Below are 17398 nucleotides of genomic sequence, written 5' to 3'. Positions count from 1 at the left end.
ATGATTGTAATATAGAAATGTGATGTGGGAACGGTCACTGCTAATGGGGACTGCGTTTTCAATAATTCATGTAAACTGATTATTTTATTTTTTCTGTGTTTTTGACCAGTTTTCACTCCACATCATGGTGAAGGAGTCCACATTAAAGCTACAAAATACCACGTCGACTCATCGCTTTATTGTGAGTGGAGTTTATTCCACGGTTGTTGCGACTGGATGAGAACACTAGACCCTTTTCTTTAATGTATACATGTTTTTTTCTTATATTTTCCATGTTTTATTCATATCTTCTGGTTTTGGGGCAACTAAATGTGTTACTGCAAGACAAATGTAAAAAAAAGACAGACATTTTTATCAAAAGACACATTTATTTACGATGAAAACCACAAATCATGAGAGGCGTAATAATTTATAACACTATATAAATAAAAATCACATGGAAGAAGGTAACAAACACTGAGGAGTGATATCACAGTAAAACACATGTGCTTTACTGAGTTTTAACTGTCGGGACCTGGAGCTGCTTTACAAAATTGAAAACGGAGAAAGAGCTGCTACTCACAGTGTCAAAATAAATGAAAGTTTCACAAAATGCGACTGTCCTGTTGAAGAATCAGAAAACATTTAGCATCAAATAAAACAGGAGCAGCGATGTGAGTTTTGTTTGTAATAAAAATGTCTAGATAGATTTCTGTGGTCATCAGTCGACTTCTGTGAGTCCGCAGGGTCTCCTGAACTCCTGACCTCTCTCGTGGATCCATTTATTTGAAACTACAAACCAACAAAGCAAAGCATCAGTCCTGTACTCTTAAAGCTGACGTTCACATTTAGACATAGATTTGTCTTTGGTGTTGCTTTTTTTAACCCGTGACACAATGAATGCAAGACTGATAACTTTAAAGCTGCATTACGGAGCATAGATTTTAGCTGCCCCCGTTATATCTATTATATATTATTGGACTAAAAGATACAGTGGTCCATTGTTTATCTCCCCGACAAAACCCACGATGTCCATGAAATGTTCTGCACCGACAAAGACGCTACGAAGGTTTGAACTTTGTGTTTAAACAAGAGAGAAATGTGAGAAAATGTTAACGCCTGTGTGAGAAAAGTGTATAAAGTGTGTGGTGAGGGGTTTTACGGACTTAAATCATAAATTAAACCCCACTACTTCGTGGATTTCGCCTATTGCGGGTTATTTTTTAGAACGATAAACGAGGAACCACTGTATATAACTCTGCTACTTAAATCAACCCTCTGTCTCTTTATATTGGACATTGTAACTTCAAAATCCGTTTTATCAAAATGAATTTCCTCCATAGAGACAGAACTTTACGACACTAAACAAAAGATTTTGTCAAAACGTGCACAAGGATTTTATCAAGTTGGATTTATTCAAGTTTTAACTCCAAAAAATGAGGTGAAATTTGAATTTTATGGCAATTTTTTAGGCAAATGTTTTATCAAATACTAAATCAAATATCCCAAATCCTCTGCATATTTTTAGTATCTGATATGTCAACAAAAAGAAGCAAGAAATTCAAATCTGGCTCTTCGTGTTTCCCAAATTCAGTTAAAATGACCAAAATGTCCCAAATATGGTCAGTTTTCGTCATTTTTACACATAAAACAACGTAATTTTATATGAAAATGTTACATGATGAAAAACTTGTAATACATTTGTCTTACATTTATATAAACAAACTACACGGACAAAGGCACCTACGAAGGTTTGAACTTTAAACGAGAGAGAAATGTGAGAAAATGTTAACGCCTGTGTGAGAAAAGTGTATAAAGTGTGTGGTGAGGGGGTTTACAGACAAAAACATGGAGAATAATTGTACAAAATAAAGCTGATACTTCGCGGGTTATTTTTAGAACGTGACCCCCGCGATAAACGAGGGACCACTGTATTTGAATTTTGTGACGATTATCGTGGCCTAAATAGTGGCGCATTACGATTATGTCACGTTAATGATTCAATTTGTTATGGATATGAATAATTATAACATTAACAGAATATTATGGATGAGCAGGGCCGTCGACTGAAATTTGGAGGCCTGGGACAATAATTCTCACATGGGCCCCCTGTAATACAAATGAATAGGAAGAGGGTTCCAATTCTGGGCCCCCTGGGGCCCCGGACAACAGCCCCCTTTGTCCCCCCCGTCGACTCACCAGTGGATAAGTCTTTTTTTCCCCTGCACATTCAGGTGAAATAACGGCGATTATCTTTGTTGACGATTATATAAAATGTCCCATGAACGATAATTGTCGACCTTTTTTATCACGATAAACGATGTTGTTTATTGTCCCATCCCTAATACGTCATACCTCATTTTTGAACTCACATTTATTTAATTTTTGATCTTTAACGTATTTAGTAAGGTTAACTTAATACACATGTCAAAGTCAAACTCAAGGCCCGTGGGCCAAATGCGGCCCGCCATGTCATTTTATGTGGCCCGCGACAAAGTAAATTAAAAGGTATGACTGTTTTAATATGTCAGTTTATCATTAGATACACAGTTAAACAGCCCATTTTTCTATGCAAATCCATCTGCAGCATTTGTAACTTGAATAAGTAATAAATACAGAAACGGTTAATTAACAAGATTCAAAAGTAGCTGCATTTAGTTGACATTAAATTTGGTTGCATTTAGTGACATTTTTCTTACAGTTAGTTATATCTGGCCCTTTGAGAGCGGCCATTTTGTTGATGTGGCCCTTTGTGAAAATGAGTTTGACGCCCCTGACTTAATACATTTAAAGACACAGACTCTCACTCACCCCATTTACTTCCCACTAAAACGGGACAAGCTGCGTGCCTGGTCCTGTAGTCGCCTTCTCCGCTCCTGAACAGGTTATACCAAAACACAGACGTCCCCTGTAGAGACAAAAGTGCAAAAGGTGAACTTCAGCATTTCGATAACGCTCTTCAAGAAAACAAGAAGAAGTGAGGAGGTTTGGACGGCTCCAGCTCCGCCCTGGACTCCTGAGAGGTTTATTGCTCCATGACACTTTTCACACGCAACATAGTGGTTCTTTGTCAAATAAGTGAACAAGTGAACCACAATTTATGAATCTAAAGGCTCAGGGGAATTGTTAACTAAACTATGTGACATGTGATGCACCTATTTCATAAGACAAATAAACTGAATATACTGCAAAAATAAACACCCACAGCAGGGTTCAATGTATTTTAAGCTAATTTTGGAGATTTTACATACAGTATTTTCCGGAGTATAAGTCGCACCAGCCAAAAAATGCATAATAATGAAGAAAAACAACATATATAAGTCGTGTTATAATAGTAGTATTAAGTATTTTTGATGTTTAAGTGTATTTTAATACTTTGGTTACACTGATGCTCTTAAATACGGACTATACGTCGCTCTGGAGTATAAGTCGCACCAGCCAAAAAATGCATAATAATGAAGAAAAAAACATATATAAGTTGCACTGGAGGATAAGTCGTATTATAATAGTAGTATAAGAAAGTATTTTTGATGTTTAAAGTGTATTTTAATACTTTTTAATAAAGCCTGAATGCAGTTTCAGTCTGGAGTGTGTTACTTTTCTACTAAATATTTCAAGTACATGCAAAACTGGACTAATGCACATTAATACAAGTCGCACTGGAGTATAAGTCGTGTTATAATAGTAGTATAAGTACGTATTTTTGAGGTTTAAGTGTATTTTAATACTTTGGTTACACTGATGCACTTTATTACGGACTATATGTCGCTCTGGAGTACAAGTCGCACCAGCCAAAAAATGCATAATAATGAAGAAAAAAACATAAGTCACACTGGAGGATAAATCGCGTTTTTGGGGAAATTTATTTTACAAATTTTTATACAAAAACCGAGACCAAGAACAGACATTTTATCTTTAAAGCAAATTATAATAAAAACAATAAAATGTGGAACAACAGGCTGAATATCAGTGCATCACGCTAACGTAACACATTTATATTTATTTAGCGACATGAAGCACAGAACTGAGTATAAGTCGCCCCTTGAACAAACTATGAAAAAAAGTGCCACTTATAATCTAAAAAACACGGTAAACACATAAAGACGTACTGCGCATCTTTTCCACTGGAGGATCTGCCCGTTACTTGTTTACACAGAGGTTCCTGCTTTGCCTAGAATGTTCTACAGTATGGCATTAACCTTATCCATCTCTACGGAGATAACTGCCACCACAAGGTCAAGTTACAGAATGCTCCGTTTGCATTTTGCCAGTTTTGTTGCGTCATAGATAAAGCTCAGAAGCTCGTTTTTAAGCCCGTACGCCGTCACCAGACTGATTCCGTGGCAAAAACTGTACTCACGGCGAACGCGCGGCTCAATTAGCGTAGCATTCCGCGCGGGATAAGGACGTAATTTGTTTATTTTCTGATCATTCCCGCTCACGACAGCAGAGGAAGCTCCAACGCCCGAATGCATCGCAGGAAACTGAGATGAAATGCATGTTATATTATATTATTTTGAGGTAGAAAATGCGAAATCCTTATCCCGAGGTGAACAAAAGCATCGTGAGAGGAGGTAACACTAAAAATAATAAACAAAAAAAAAAAACGTCTCACCTTACGAGGTCTGATGGAAGCGCCGAAGTCGGGGAAGACGGTCGCACCTCCCGCCACAACGTCACTCATCTGGATAAAGAGCAAATACTGGATGAATACAGTCACATTCTTGTAAAAGCTTTAAAAAAAATTCCTTGTTACAGCGATTTGTCCATGTTGTGTGAGGAATGAACCTGAAGAACACAGACTTTATATGGGCTCAATAATGGAGTTCACACAGTGGCTATGTTTACACGCACAACAAAATCCGATTATCATCTCATTTCCGGGCATTAAACGTGACGTAAATGAAGTGTAAACCACAAGATCTGATGTGAGGGACCGTGATCAGAAAGAAACCACGTGATTTTAAGGTTTATATGTCGTTTTAGTCGTCTTAAACACAACGTGGATGTAACTATAGCCAGTGCTGGTGTCAGACAGTCACAAAAAACACGGACTGCTTCACGAAACAGGAACAGAAACACTTTTTAAATAATTGCAGATCCTTACAATATAATCTGACATTTACTATGAATAAATATGTCGTGTGAGCAGTGATGGGTGAAGTATTCAAGTTTGTTACTCAAGTTAAAGTTCGGATATAGAGGTGAAAAGTTACTCAAGTAAAAGATATCACATGAAAAAATCGACTCAAGCAAAAGTATTCAAGGACTCGTTTAAAAATGTACTTAAGGAGTAAAAAGTGAATTTGTTTAAGTGTTAAATGTAGTGATATTGATTAAAAATGAGACATTTTGGTCACAGTAACAAAACAAACCAGTTTCTTGATTGCAAAGTAAGTGAAAGTATTAAAGTATCTGTTTAAAAATGTACTTTTAGAGTAAAAAATACAGTAAAAGTATTTCACAGATATTTTGATAGAGAGTGGTTCATTTATTAGTGTTAAATGTAGTGATATTGATTAAAAATTATGCATATTCTGGTCGACAGATGCAATACAAATCAGTTTAATTAGTTTTCTTATGAATTTTGTGTATTTTTTGTTTTGCTCAAATCCGAAGCTTGAACTTGAAAACTTTAGTCAGGATGTTTCCATGAATAAAAATAACCCCTCAAATCACATGAAAAGTACTTTTTTACTTTTTACAGTGTAGAGAGTAGATTTAACACAAAAGTTTTTTGTCAATTCAGGTTAAATAGCTCTACGATTTTGAAAAAAATGTGAAGGCTTTGGTCAAACTTTTCAGAGAATAACTGAATAACTTTGTGGTACATGGTGATAGGATTATTTTATATAACAATAACGATATATGATTTTTTCCCCATATCGCCCAGCACTACTTTTCCCCTGAGCTCATTTTGTGACCTCTAAGACATGTATGTCAAACTCAAGGCCCGCGGGCCAAATGTGGCCCTCCACATCATTTTATGTGGTCCTCGACAGGGTAAATTAAAGGTAAGAGCGGTCATATTTTTACATCTAGGCAAATGCACATGTAATATTTGTAACGTGAATAAGTAATAAATACAGAAACAGTTAATTAACAGGTTAAAAAATGTGTTAGATTTATTTTACATTTGGTCCTTTGAGGGCAGACATTTTGCTGATGTGGCCCTCGGTGAAAATGTGTTTGACGCCTCTGCTCTAAGGTAAAGAACGACTCGTGTACTGGAGGTAATTAGTGAAAACACATGAAATTTAATCCTCAAAAACATCTGCCTCAAACTGCTTTGTGTACTACTAAAAATGTGTATTCATCATGTTCCATTATGTTGCTTTTTCATGCTTCTTCCACAAGCAAATCAGCACGTCTGAGTCGAGCTAAAACAGTCACATTCGGTCCATGCAGCCCCACTTGCAGTTATTTCAGACGACAATATGTACGCTAGCACTGGCACGTTTGGATATTCACATGGGAATAGGATGGAAATAACACGTCAGGAAGAAGAGGGATGTGTTTTACAGATTTTATACAGAAAATACAACCTATTTTTCTGGTAAATGTGCAGTTTTATCCATGCATTTCCCATTTATACACTTGAATTATCACGCTATACCCATCCTATGCCCATTCTATTAAAGTGCAACCTATATTCTTGTGTCTAAAGCCCTACGGCGTAACTCGGCCCGTTGTCGTCTTACACCCAGAGGCCCGTAGATGCGCTGACAACATGCAAACATTCTGGACATTTCACTGTAATTTGTTAAGACAGGGTGAAACAGAGAGACGTCTACATCAGCGTGTTAATGGGAGACGGCGAAACAAAACTCTCCACAATGAGCACCGGAACTGATAGACCAGAAAGTGGCGTTTTTCACACTGTAGGGACCTTTTATAGTTTTATAGTTCCAGGATTTATGTTGGAACAGGCTGCGTTCACGTCACAGCGTTCGACAGTTGCTTAAAAATGGAGCTGGAAGGAAGGTCGGAATTGTATTGTCGAATTTGACATTTAAACGTCAGATTTGTTGAAGTAGTTTGTGGTTAATATCTCTGCCATTACGGGGCTGATCTATGGGAAACAAAATAAAAGTCTTCAGCATAAATAAAGTGAAATTATTTTAGAACGTTAGCCAAAAAAAGTGGTGCCTTTGTGTAACTCTAAAGACGTGATTACTGTCAATTGAAAATCTCTAATGCGATAAAAACCAAAGTAAAATCGGTCAACTGGACAAAAAGTTGTAGGAGTGAAGATGTTTCGCTCTAAGTTCTGGTCAGATTATTGCTGGACACTGCCTTATATCTGTCTGAAATACGAGGGTCATTCAATAAATAAGGTGAATTTTTCGGTATAAGGACTTTTAATACAGTTAGAAGCTTACTTTTTTTCGTTTTACTTGTTTTTCACATGGATTTAATTTCTTTTGCAGATTAAAAAAACCTTTGAGAGTTTTGGCGATTAACAAAGATGGCCGACCAAGAAGCTCCAGGATTGAACAGCGGTCAGTTATCAGGTTTTTGGTTGCTGAAGGTGCAAAGTTCTCCTGAGGTTCGATCATCTCAGGAGACCTCACTTCTGTAGACCTCCCTGCCTTCATCCTCAACACTGCTCCGTCCTTCTTTAAACAATTTAGCCACTTGTCGACATTTTTTTGGCTGAAACATGTGGCACCAGACACAGTTGACATTCTCCTGTGAATTTCAACGGGTTTGCACCTTCAGCAACCAAAAACTTGATAACTGACCGCTGCTTCTTGGTCGGCCATCTTTGTTAATCGCCAAAACTCTGAAAGTTTTTTTTAAATCTGCAAAAGAAATTAAATCCATGTGAAAAACAAGTAAAACAAAAAAAAAACACAACAAAAAATCGTAAGCTTCTAACTGTATTAAACCGAAAAATTCACCTTATTTATTGAATGACCCTCGTATTACACTTAGGTCTGTTGATCTACACAGACGGACGCAGATAAACGCAGTATTATTAAACTGCAGGTTTGTGTTGTAAAGCAGCGAGATCTTTGGTCTTGTCATTGAGAGAAATCATCAGGTTCAACATTTGTGAGCTTCCATTTGAGATATTTAATGGCAAAGTACAACGTAATCAACGGGAAAAACTTGTTCTCGCCTCTCATCACATTCAAGAAACCGAAAAACACCAACAGAGCCAATCGGTTGCGTTCACGTTGTCGTATTTGACGATGACGTAATCTCAGATAGTGACCAAGATCTAATCAACTCTATGGGACATTTACTCTTTTTGAAGGAACTATCCAAAATAAAAATCCACGAATGTTGAACCTTATCTTTATCTGTTAGGGTTTGACCTGTGTGATCTCTCAGTCGTCCTGGTCTTGGTTTTTCATACCTATTTGCATCCTGGCGAGCTCCATTGTTCTCTTTGTTGAGGTACAGATTTTAGCCAGAGAAAAGAAATGGTTTGAGAGGAGAGTTAAAAACGTTAGAAAAGCTGAAAGACAATCCTTCCTTGAACAGAAATGGTGGACAGATATATCACCTCTCCCTCATCTATAACTCCATCACCAGACCCAAAGCAAACAAAGAAAACAAAGAGAACAATAGAGCGAGCCAGGATGCTAATAGGTATGAAAAGCACCCATTAAGAGGCGTGTATAAGGCAGTGTCCAGCAGTAATCTGACCAGAACTGAAGAAGCGGCTTCAACGAGCAGCGAAACGTCTTCACTCCTACAACTTTTTGTCCAGTTGACAGATTTAACTTTGGCTTTTCCTATAGATCAGACCTGGACGACTGAGGAATCACACAGGCCAATCCCTAACGAATAAAGATAAAGTTCAACATTTGTGGATTTTTTTTTTGTTTTTTTGGATAGTTCCTTCAAAAAGACTAAATCTCCCATAGAGTTGCAAAAGTTCTTGGTCTCCGATTGGCTCCGTTGGTGTTTTTTTGTTTCTTGAATGTGATGATCGGGGCAAGAACTGTACTTTGCCGTGAAATATCTCAAGTGTACGCTCACAAATGTTAAACGTAATGATTTCTTTCAGTGACGAGACCAATGATCTCACCGTTTTACAAAACAAACCTGCATTTTAATAATATCTGCGTCCATCTGTATTTAATATTATGTTGTGACGTCATTTGAATCCCAGTAATTGGCTCTATAGAACTGCAGAGGTTTTCTAAAGTGTGAAAACTCCTAAAAGAATCAAATTAATTCATATTAGAAACATTTTTGTCCCATTTAAAATCCCCAAAACGTGGTCCATCAGTCCGAGTCCCAGATTGAACCAGAGCTTGTGCGTTTGCCCATGAAGCTAAAAACAGGAGGTGAAGTTTAAGGCGGCTCCCACTCTCCTGGCGGCGTCGGGACTCGTACTTACGTAGTTTAACATTGTGGCCACGCGATTTCCAGTGCCTAACCTTTTGAACGCATCAGGCTCATCCTTCTACAAAGATAAGATTCACAAACAAAAGACTTTGAGAAGAGGCTGCGCACAAGTTACTTACGTAGTTTAGGAACGTGGCAAGTCTATTTCCATCGACCTTGAGATTGCTGTCAAAAGGACGCTGCAACAGATATTTATATTGAACTATTTAAACACCAAATAAAGCCAAATGTTTATATTTTCAAGTGGATTTAAAAGTTCATGTAACTTTTCAGGTAAAAGGTGCACGACCTGCTTGTTTCCATAGAGATGCTGTGACGTAGTATGGCATTAAACTCACCGCAGAGAACAGATTGGGTTGCACATAAATCTATAGAATCTCTAAATGAATAAATATAAATGGATTAATGCCATACTGTGGAACATTACTGTAAATTTTGGAGCAAAGAGCGCACCTGAATATAAGCCACATGTTACAAATCTGTTGTAACATGAGATATTTACACATAAAGACGGTGCACAGAGTTTTTATTTTTGTTTTAATTTAACCTCCTGAGACCTGAGCTCTAGTGTGGCTTTATACATTTCTCTTTGTTATTTGAGCTGATTGAGACCTCATTAGTGTAAAAACAAAGAATTATCTTTTTACATGATGTAGTTTCTGAGAAAAATCATGTCCACATTTGAGAACATTAATGATTTACAAAAACTATTAAGTGGCTGAACACAGAACATTTGTCCTGAGTAAAAACAATTGTGCCTCTTGGAACAATGTGGCTCATTTGAAGAGGTGCAGGAAAATACGTGCCTTTACAAATATTTAAAATTAAAAAAATATTCTGAACATTGTAAACTTAAAAATGTATTTATTTTTGCATTGTTGCAGTTTTTGAATGCTGCTCTTCTAAAAATTTGCATTGACAACTCAAAATGTGTTTTCCACATGAGGTCGCCAGGTCTCAGGAGGTTAAGACACGTGTTTTCAAACTGTGCCTGAAAATCGGCACCAACACAACAGTAACACGGGATGAACATATCTGCAGGTTTAGAAAATAAAGGTTTCAGAGGAAATAAAAGCAGATGGCTCGTGTTGGTGCTGTTTTGTCGTCTTTTTACATCGACTAAATTCTTCCCGCTGCCGCCTCCAACTTCGCACCATCAGTTCATTAACGCCAAACTTTCGTGCAGTGGCTCTATTTCCTTCTTTGATTCCACATCCATTGCCTTTATCTTAAAACCTGCATCATTTTCATTTCTTCGTGTGTTTTCCGTGATGAGGCTGTGACATGATGCGCAAAATGACACTTCAAAATCAAAACTAGTGTATTCTTCAGCGCGTAATCTTTACCCACGTCTGTCTCACTTTTGCGTTTACTGCTAGAGAGCGCCCCCCGGTGGGGCCGCACCGTTGTATAAGCCGCAGGGTTCAAAGCGTGGGGAAAAAAGTAGCGGCTTATAGTCAGAAATTTATAGTATATGCAAAGAAAAAGCATCTCCATGGAAACAAACAAGTAGCTCCACCATCAGAAATGTTACACAGTAAAGCTTTAACATAATTAGTAGCGTTTGGAAAGATTTTTGGTCAGTATAGGCGAATATTGGGTGAATATTGTCCTTCATGTCCTCAAGTGAAAGCAGTACAGTTGTAGCAAACTGTAAATGAAACACAACTGAAAACTGCGTCTCACACAAACCAGAACTGAGACTAAACCAGAACTAAACCTGGACTAGACCAACCCCAAATGCAGCATGCAGCATCAGGACTAAACTAAAGCTCAGTGTCACTTCAGAAAAACACGAGACGGAGACAAAAACTGCACTTCACAAACGTTAAACTGACAAAACTGAACTAAAATCGAGTCAAAATCATCTAAAATATAAAACAGGATTAATAGTTTGACCTAAAAATCCGAGCATTTCTTTTAAAAGGGATCTCTTGGACTTGCACACGGCCTCGGTCTTACCCTGGAGAAATCATAATGCGGCTCATACTGTCCTCCAACACCGTAGTTGGCGACCTGCACAGATGCATGATGGGAAAGGTCAGATTCCAGAGCTCACATTGTGGAGGAGACCAAACAGATGTTAAGACCAGCACTTATGGTATTAAACGGAAAAAATACCCAATCAATAGTAATAAAAGTTGTGTTCTTGTACAATTATGTTCATGTAACTTTGAATCAATCCATAGAAATACACGACAAATTAAATATAAATGTTTAAAATGCAGTATTGTACCTGTAGTAACTCTGCCGTGTCCACCGTGAGTCCAGTCACGTCTTCTATTCTCTTATTAACTCTTTCGATAACTGGATCCTCTTCTCCTTCCAACCACGCGCTGAAACAGAATCAGGTTTTTAAAATAACATAACGATTGGTAAACATGTCATATCGATGGAGGGTGAAGGTAACAGATTAAAACACTCAAAAAACAGAAAAAAAAGGAACATTTACTGATTCATACCATAAAGAAATCCATGTGAAAGTATTTATGAGCTCACCTTTTGGAGACTCTGTACTGGGCTGTGGTCAGGACGCCTGTTTTGGGATCTCGCACTGTCGCTCTGGCAAGCTGTGAAATACCAAATTCAAATGTGTTTATCCCCCAAAAAACGTATTTCTAGTATGTAATTTGCAATCTAACAGACCATTAACGTTGCCAAGATTCATTTGCCCCATATAATTATCCAAAACATCCCAAAAGATTTCTACTTAACTACATTTTTGTCTATCCTTCCCCCCATCTCAGTTAAAATTAAATCGTTTTTGTCCGATCATTACTGACCCTGGGTTTTGCCAGTTCCTTGATCTTGTTTATTTCCTCGTCAGACAGGAAGTCGATGTATCGTACGATGTGCGGACTGTCCCACTCGTCCTCCTCCATTAGGGGGCGCAGGAGGAGCCGCGGGTTCCTCTGGCCGTCCTGGTACCGGCAGAACAGACGACTGCGGCGGGCTTCATTCTGACACCAGAAAAACATTCAAATATCATCATGAGGTCAGCGAAAAACAACTGAAGACGACTATGAGCACACAACAAAAGAAAAGACAAGTCTCACTGCGATTTCTGCAAAACTATTGGCGTGTTTCTTCTTTTCATTTGGTCTGGGAGTGTCCTGAGGCGGCACAATTATGGGAAAATGTCTCAAAGTCTCAACTAATAAATATAACCATCCCCTGCACTCAGCTTTATTTTGCTGCATGATATAAAAAGTTTTAATGTAATGTTGGAAGTCGCTTCAACCTCTGACTGTGAAAGGCTTTTATTCTACTGAAAAATAATGATGCAACTGGAGCTTTCTGCTGCTGAACGCACGGAGCAAAACGCAAAAACATTTCCTGCTGGTCCGACTCACTGAACAAACTCGAGAGTGAATATATTACACATCTGTTTTTATGTTCTGTGGATGCTTCTGTCAAACTGTATATTCATGAAAGATGCACCATATGTGCACACTCAGATGTTTTTTAATGTATTGTATATAATGAATATGTATAAAGCAATTTCTGCTGATGTCGTTTGACCGAGGAAAATTGCAATCACTGTAAGGAAGGAATTCAAACCTGGACGGAAGTATTTTTATTATTTTACTTTTTATATTATTATTATTATTACACTGTATTATATGCTTATTTTTTTATTTTAATTATTTTTTTTGTTTTGTTTTTATTGTGCATTTATTATTATTTTATTTATTTATTTATTTTATTTTTATTTATTTTTCTCCTCTGTGTATATGCCCATCAGGGGGAATACAAAATTTATCTAAAAAAATAAAAAAAAATTCAAGTGGCGCTACATGCTACACAAACTGTCCAGCCATTACACTTTTACCATTTCCATTACTACAATATCGCACTAAATATTTATAAATGTACTACATAAACACATCTGTAACCTTTTTCTACTTAAAGAAGGTAAACATGCTCAAATTATAAATACATTTATTATTGTACTTTTATATGAATTTAAAGGTTGTTCAGGTTTATTTGTGTTTTGTTCTCAAATTGTATCTGCAGAATTGTTCCACTAGAGGGCAGCACTGTAGCATGAAACATTGATCTTGTGTTCTGTCGTGTTCTGATTTTGAAACTCAGCAAAAGCCTATTATCTATTTGAGGAAAACTAAAAAGAAATAAAGAAAAATGAGGGAAAAAAAGGGCATGTTTAGGTTCCTGACTTGAAAACTGTCATTTCCGTCTGCACATGAGCCGTTTTACCGTCGTGTTCCTCACCATCTGCACCCCCTCCCCTCTGCACAGAGCCTCGTACGCCTCTCTCTCGGGCAGGTGGTCCTTGGGGCGGGTGTAGGTCCCCAGTTGGATGGGCTCCTCTGTGGCCTGTTCCAAAGCCTCCCTCTGCTCGTTCATCTGCTTCGACAACAGCACCTCGAAGTAACGAAGGTTTCCTCCTGCCCTCTGGTGGTTGGGGTCTGTAAGCGCAAGGAGTGAGGGTTAAACTATTATGAAGTCCTTTGTATGTCCAGTCTGAAGTTGTTGTTTTTTTGAGCCAGATCTACAAAACCCACAATTTAGACTGAACAGATAAACAAACTACTCCTTTTTTTAGCGCTGTGGAGTAAAAAAGTATCATTTCAATCCATAATTTCAAATCTAAACGCAGCAAAAAAACAGATATTACTCAAATTGTTGACAAAATAGTAGTTAATTCAGTTTACAGACGAGACTAAACAGACAGAGGAAGCACCTGCGCTGTAATTTTGCACATTTGTGGGTGTCATGGCAGCTGTAAATAGCTCAAAAGCCGCTCTTCTCGCTCCTTAGGCCCGTTGGACGCGAGTCTGACCCGGGGCTTCCTCTGTGGTCGGCGCTGCAGCTCCTGGTCCGGACGCAGCAGCGGCCACAGCGCCCGTCTGTGGAGGGACTACACCCTTCTGCTTTGACAACAGGGACCATCATGGCAACGTGTTAAAGATAAGAGGAAAAGGAAGACGCTGCGTTCATCTGCTGTTATAAAAGATGATTAAAGGTGCACGGTGTGATTTTTCTAATGAAATGTCCATTATTTCCTTGTGTCTATTAAAATGTTATTGGTTTTGTGTGGAAAGATCTGTGGAGAAGTGACCTCGCTCAAAGTCAGAATGTTGGTCTTTTATTACGCAAATTTGACTCTTGTGAGGTTTAAATCGTGTTCTAATGCCGTTTCCTCCTCAAAAACAGACCTGGAGTTGTGTTTTGTTTCATTCACACATGTTTGAGTCACTTTATCATTAGTCTGTAACATCTACAAACCTCAAAACGCTCTGTTCCACCTTGTGATGTCACCAAGTGGTAGTTTTCAAGTTAACATCTATGTTTTAGCTTTAGTTTCAGTAGAAAATTGGCAATTCTAGGGGTGAATTGATCCAAATGATTCTAGAAATGAAGGCGTGTGGAGTTTAAAAACACAACGGAGCACTTCCTGTATCACCACATGATGACATCACAAGGTGGCACAGAGTGTTTTCTCAGCCTAAATCTGCAGGGTTTGTGTGTTAAACATGTGACAAACAGACCTGGAGTTGTGTTTTGTTTCATTCACACGAGGAAAAGTGATATGGGCCCTTTAAAGTTTGTTAGACGTATTTATTTCGTTTTCATTCAATTACAGGTCTCATTTAGTTTTGCGAAGAACATTTGGGGCAACGCAACAAAAAGCAGGCGGCAGACCCCAGAAAGGTTACATAGTGATTCTTTAAAACGTAATTAAAGAGATCAAAAATAAGGCTACAACTATAAATAACGTTACAGTGTCAGGTTTGAAACTTGTTTTATTTTACACAGGAAATATCTAGACCAGATCCTTCCACCGTGTGACTTGGGAAAATAAATGATAAGTATTTAATTAAAGTGTATTTTATTTGTGTTAGTTCTTTTTTAAATTGTAGTTTAAATTGGAAGATTATTGTGATCTTGAAATATTAAAATAATTATTGTATTTTATCATTTTTCGTTACTCAAAATAAGCGTCACACTCCCTGAAGTCTGTGAACCCACCAAAAAGCTGTACATTTATCAAGATTTATCAAGATCATCCCAGACACCCACAGAAACATAAAGGTATCTGCATTTGGAGCCGTGTGGATGTTCAGAGTGAGCCACTAGAGCTCCAGCCTCACAGACGACAGCTACAGTCCTGCATAAAGAGAAACTGACCTCATCCCTGATTTGCAGACGCTGTGCAGAGGATCAGCGGCAGAAGTCCAATTAAACAGGTCAAATAAATATTTATGCAGATGTTTTCATAAGCAAAACATTGCAGTGGTTTATACAAAGAGTAAAAAGGTAAAAAAAAAAAAATATTTACAGCGTTATCTTCATTTTAGATGTCAAAAAGGGAATTAAAGGTTGTTGACCCCTGATCTAGTACAAAATGCTGTCCTGTTTTTATTTGATTTTTTGTATTTTAATTTAAATTTTATTATTATTTTGATTTTTTGTAGTTTTTTTGTATTTTAATTTAAATTTTATTATTTTGATTTTTAGTAGTTTTTTGTATTTTAATTTAAATTTTATTATTTTGATTTTTAGTAGTTTTTTGTATTTTAATTTAAATTTTATTATTTTGATTTTTAGTAGTTTTTTGTATTTTAATTTAAATTTTATTATTTTGATTTTTAGTAGTTTTTTTTTTTTTTTTTTTAAACATTTTTTATTCTTACCAATTTGCACGAGTCGCCGCGTCAGCTCGATGGCACGAGGCAGGTCTCCCATTTGGTAAACGGAGTAGCTGAGATAATCCAAGATGTCGGACTTGGGCACCTCGGCCTCCTCCCCGGCGTCCAGCTGCCTCAGAGCCTGCTGCATCCACAGGACGGCGTGGTAATAGTCGGCGTCGTTGTACGCTGTTTTCCCCATCCCGAAGCAGTCGTCCACGGTGAGGCGAGCGTCCGAGTGTGTGCCTGGAGGAGACGAATGACATCGAGTTTGGATCGTTGTTTTGGGTTAAGGGACAGTGTGTGTTACAGTAAAAGTCGATATAAAAACAGTAAATTTAACCATATTTTTATAAACTCATACATGCGCATATCTGTCAGAGGTTTTTCTGAACAAAGCCCCGGTTCAGTCCCGGATTAGTTCTTGATTTATTCCCGATTTATTCCCGGTTCAGTCCTTGGTTTATTCCTGGTTCAGTTCTGATTTAGTCCCAGTTTAGTCCCAGTTTAGTCCCAGTTTAGTCCCAGTTTAGTCCCAGTTTAGTCCCAGTTTAGTCCTGGTGTAATAGCTTTTATCATTTATTTGTGATGTGATTGATAATATCCTGTAGTGCCATTTCACAGAGACAGTGGTGGAAAGTAACGAAGTAAAAGTAATAAAGTGCTGTACTTAAGTAAAGTGCAGACACCTAAAATTTCTACTTAAGTACATTTTACACTGGGTACTTTGTACTTTCTACTCCACTACATTTTTGAACAGGACTGAAAAGTACAGATACTGCTCTCAAATGTACTGAAGTAAAAGTAAAAAGTAATTTTCATATGATTTATGGTTATTTTTACCATGTTCGTGGAAACATCCTGACTAAAGTTTTTGAGTTCAAGCTTCGACTTTGAGCAAAACACAAATAAAAAACACAAAATTCATGAGAAGGATTTGTTTTTCTGCTGCAGACCAATTAAAATTTTTAATAATATCACTAAATTTGACATCTAAAGAGTAAAAAGTAAAAGTATTCCACACAAGTACTGTTCTTAAAGTGCATTTGTTAAACAGGTACTTAAATACTTTGACTTAAGTAGATTTTTCATGTGAGACTTTTACTTTTACCTGAATATTTTTTTACCTCTGTATCTGTACTTTTACTTAATTAACATGATAAATAATAAAATAAATAATTGAGTACTTCATCCACCACTGGGGCCTTTGTGTTTTCTACGACACAATAAACAAATAAAATTAAAAAAACTGTGTGATACAAATCAGAAATCAGAAAATACTTACACCACATCTTCAGTAAAGTGAAAATTTAAAAAGAAATTGTTACTCTAAAAATGTGTGGGCCTATATTTCTTTTTTTCTTTTTTAATAGTCTTGTTATACTTCGTTGTTCTATCAA

At 37.3% G+C, this 17398-nt stretch overlaps 1 protein-coding gene across 2 annotated transcripts in view; it reads right to left on the bottom strand.

Annotated features, from left to right (window-relative positions):
• Positions 1-353: 353 nt before the first annotated feature.
• Positions 354-17398, bottom strand: part of p4ha2 (procollagen-proline, 2-oxoglutarate 4-dioxygenase (proline 4-hydroxylase), alpha polypeptide 2) — a 43400-nt gene continuing 26355 nt past the window's right edge. Inside the window, exons 6-15 of one of the 2 annotated variants that reach the window (XM_055226388.1) lie at positions 16005-16244; positions 13579-13775; positions 12129-12305; positions 11845-11915; positions 11582-11681; positions 11308-11361; positions 9338-9403; positions 4595-4663; positions 2791-2887; positions 354-771 (exon numbers count right to left, since the gene is read on the bottom strand). In XM_055226388.1, coding sequence (XP_055082363.1) covers positions 701-771; positions 2791-2887; positions 4595-4663; positions 9338-9403; positions 11308-11361; positions 11582-11681; positions 11845-11915; positions 12129-12305; positions 13579-13775; positions 16005-16244 — 1142 coding nt within the window. In that variant the 3' untranslated portion in view covers positions 354-700. Of the gene's footprint in view, positions 772-2790; positions 2888-4594; positions 4664-9337; positions 9404-9464; positions 9525-11307; positions 11362-11581; positions 11682-11844; positions 11916-12128; positions 12306-13578; positions 13776-16004; positions 16245-17398 lie in introns of both variants that reach the window. The other variant, XM_055226390.1, reaches the window with a different exon arrangement.

The sequence above is a fragment of the Periophthalmus magnuspinnatus genome, chromosome 14 (assembly GCF_009829125.3).
Source record: "Periophthalmus magnuspinnatus isolate fPerMag1 chromosome 14, fPerMag1.2.pri, whole genome shotgun sequence".
In the NCBI taxonomy this organism is placed as follows: Eukaryota; Metazoa; Chordata; class Actinopteri; order Gobiiformes; family Gobiidae; genus Periophthalmus; species Periophthalmus magnuspinnatus.
This window is presented reverse-complemented; position numbering and strand designations above follow the sequence as displayed.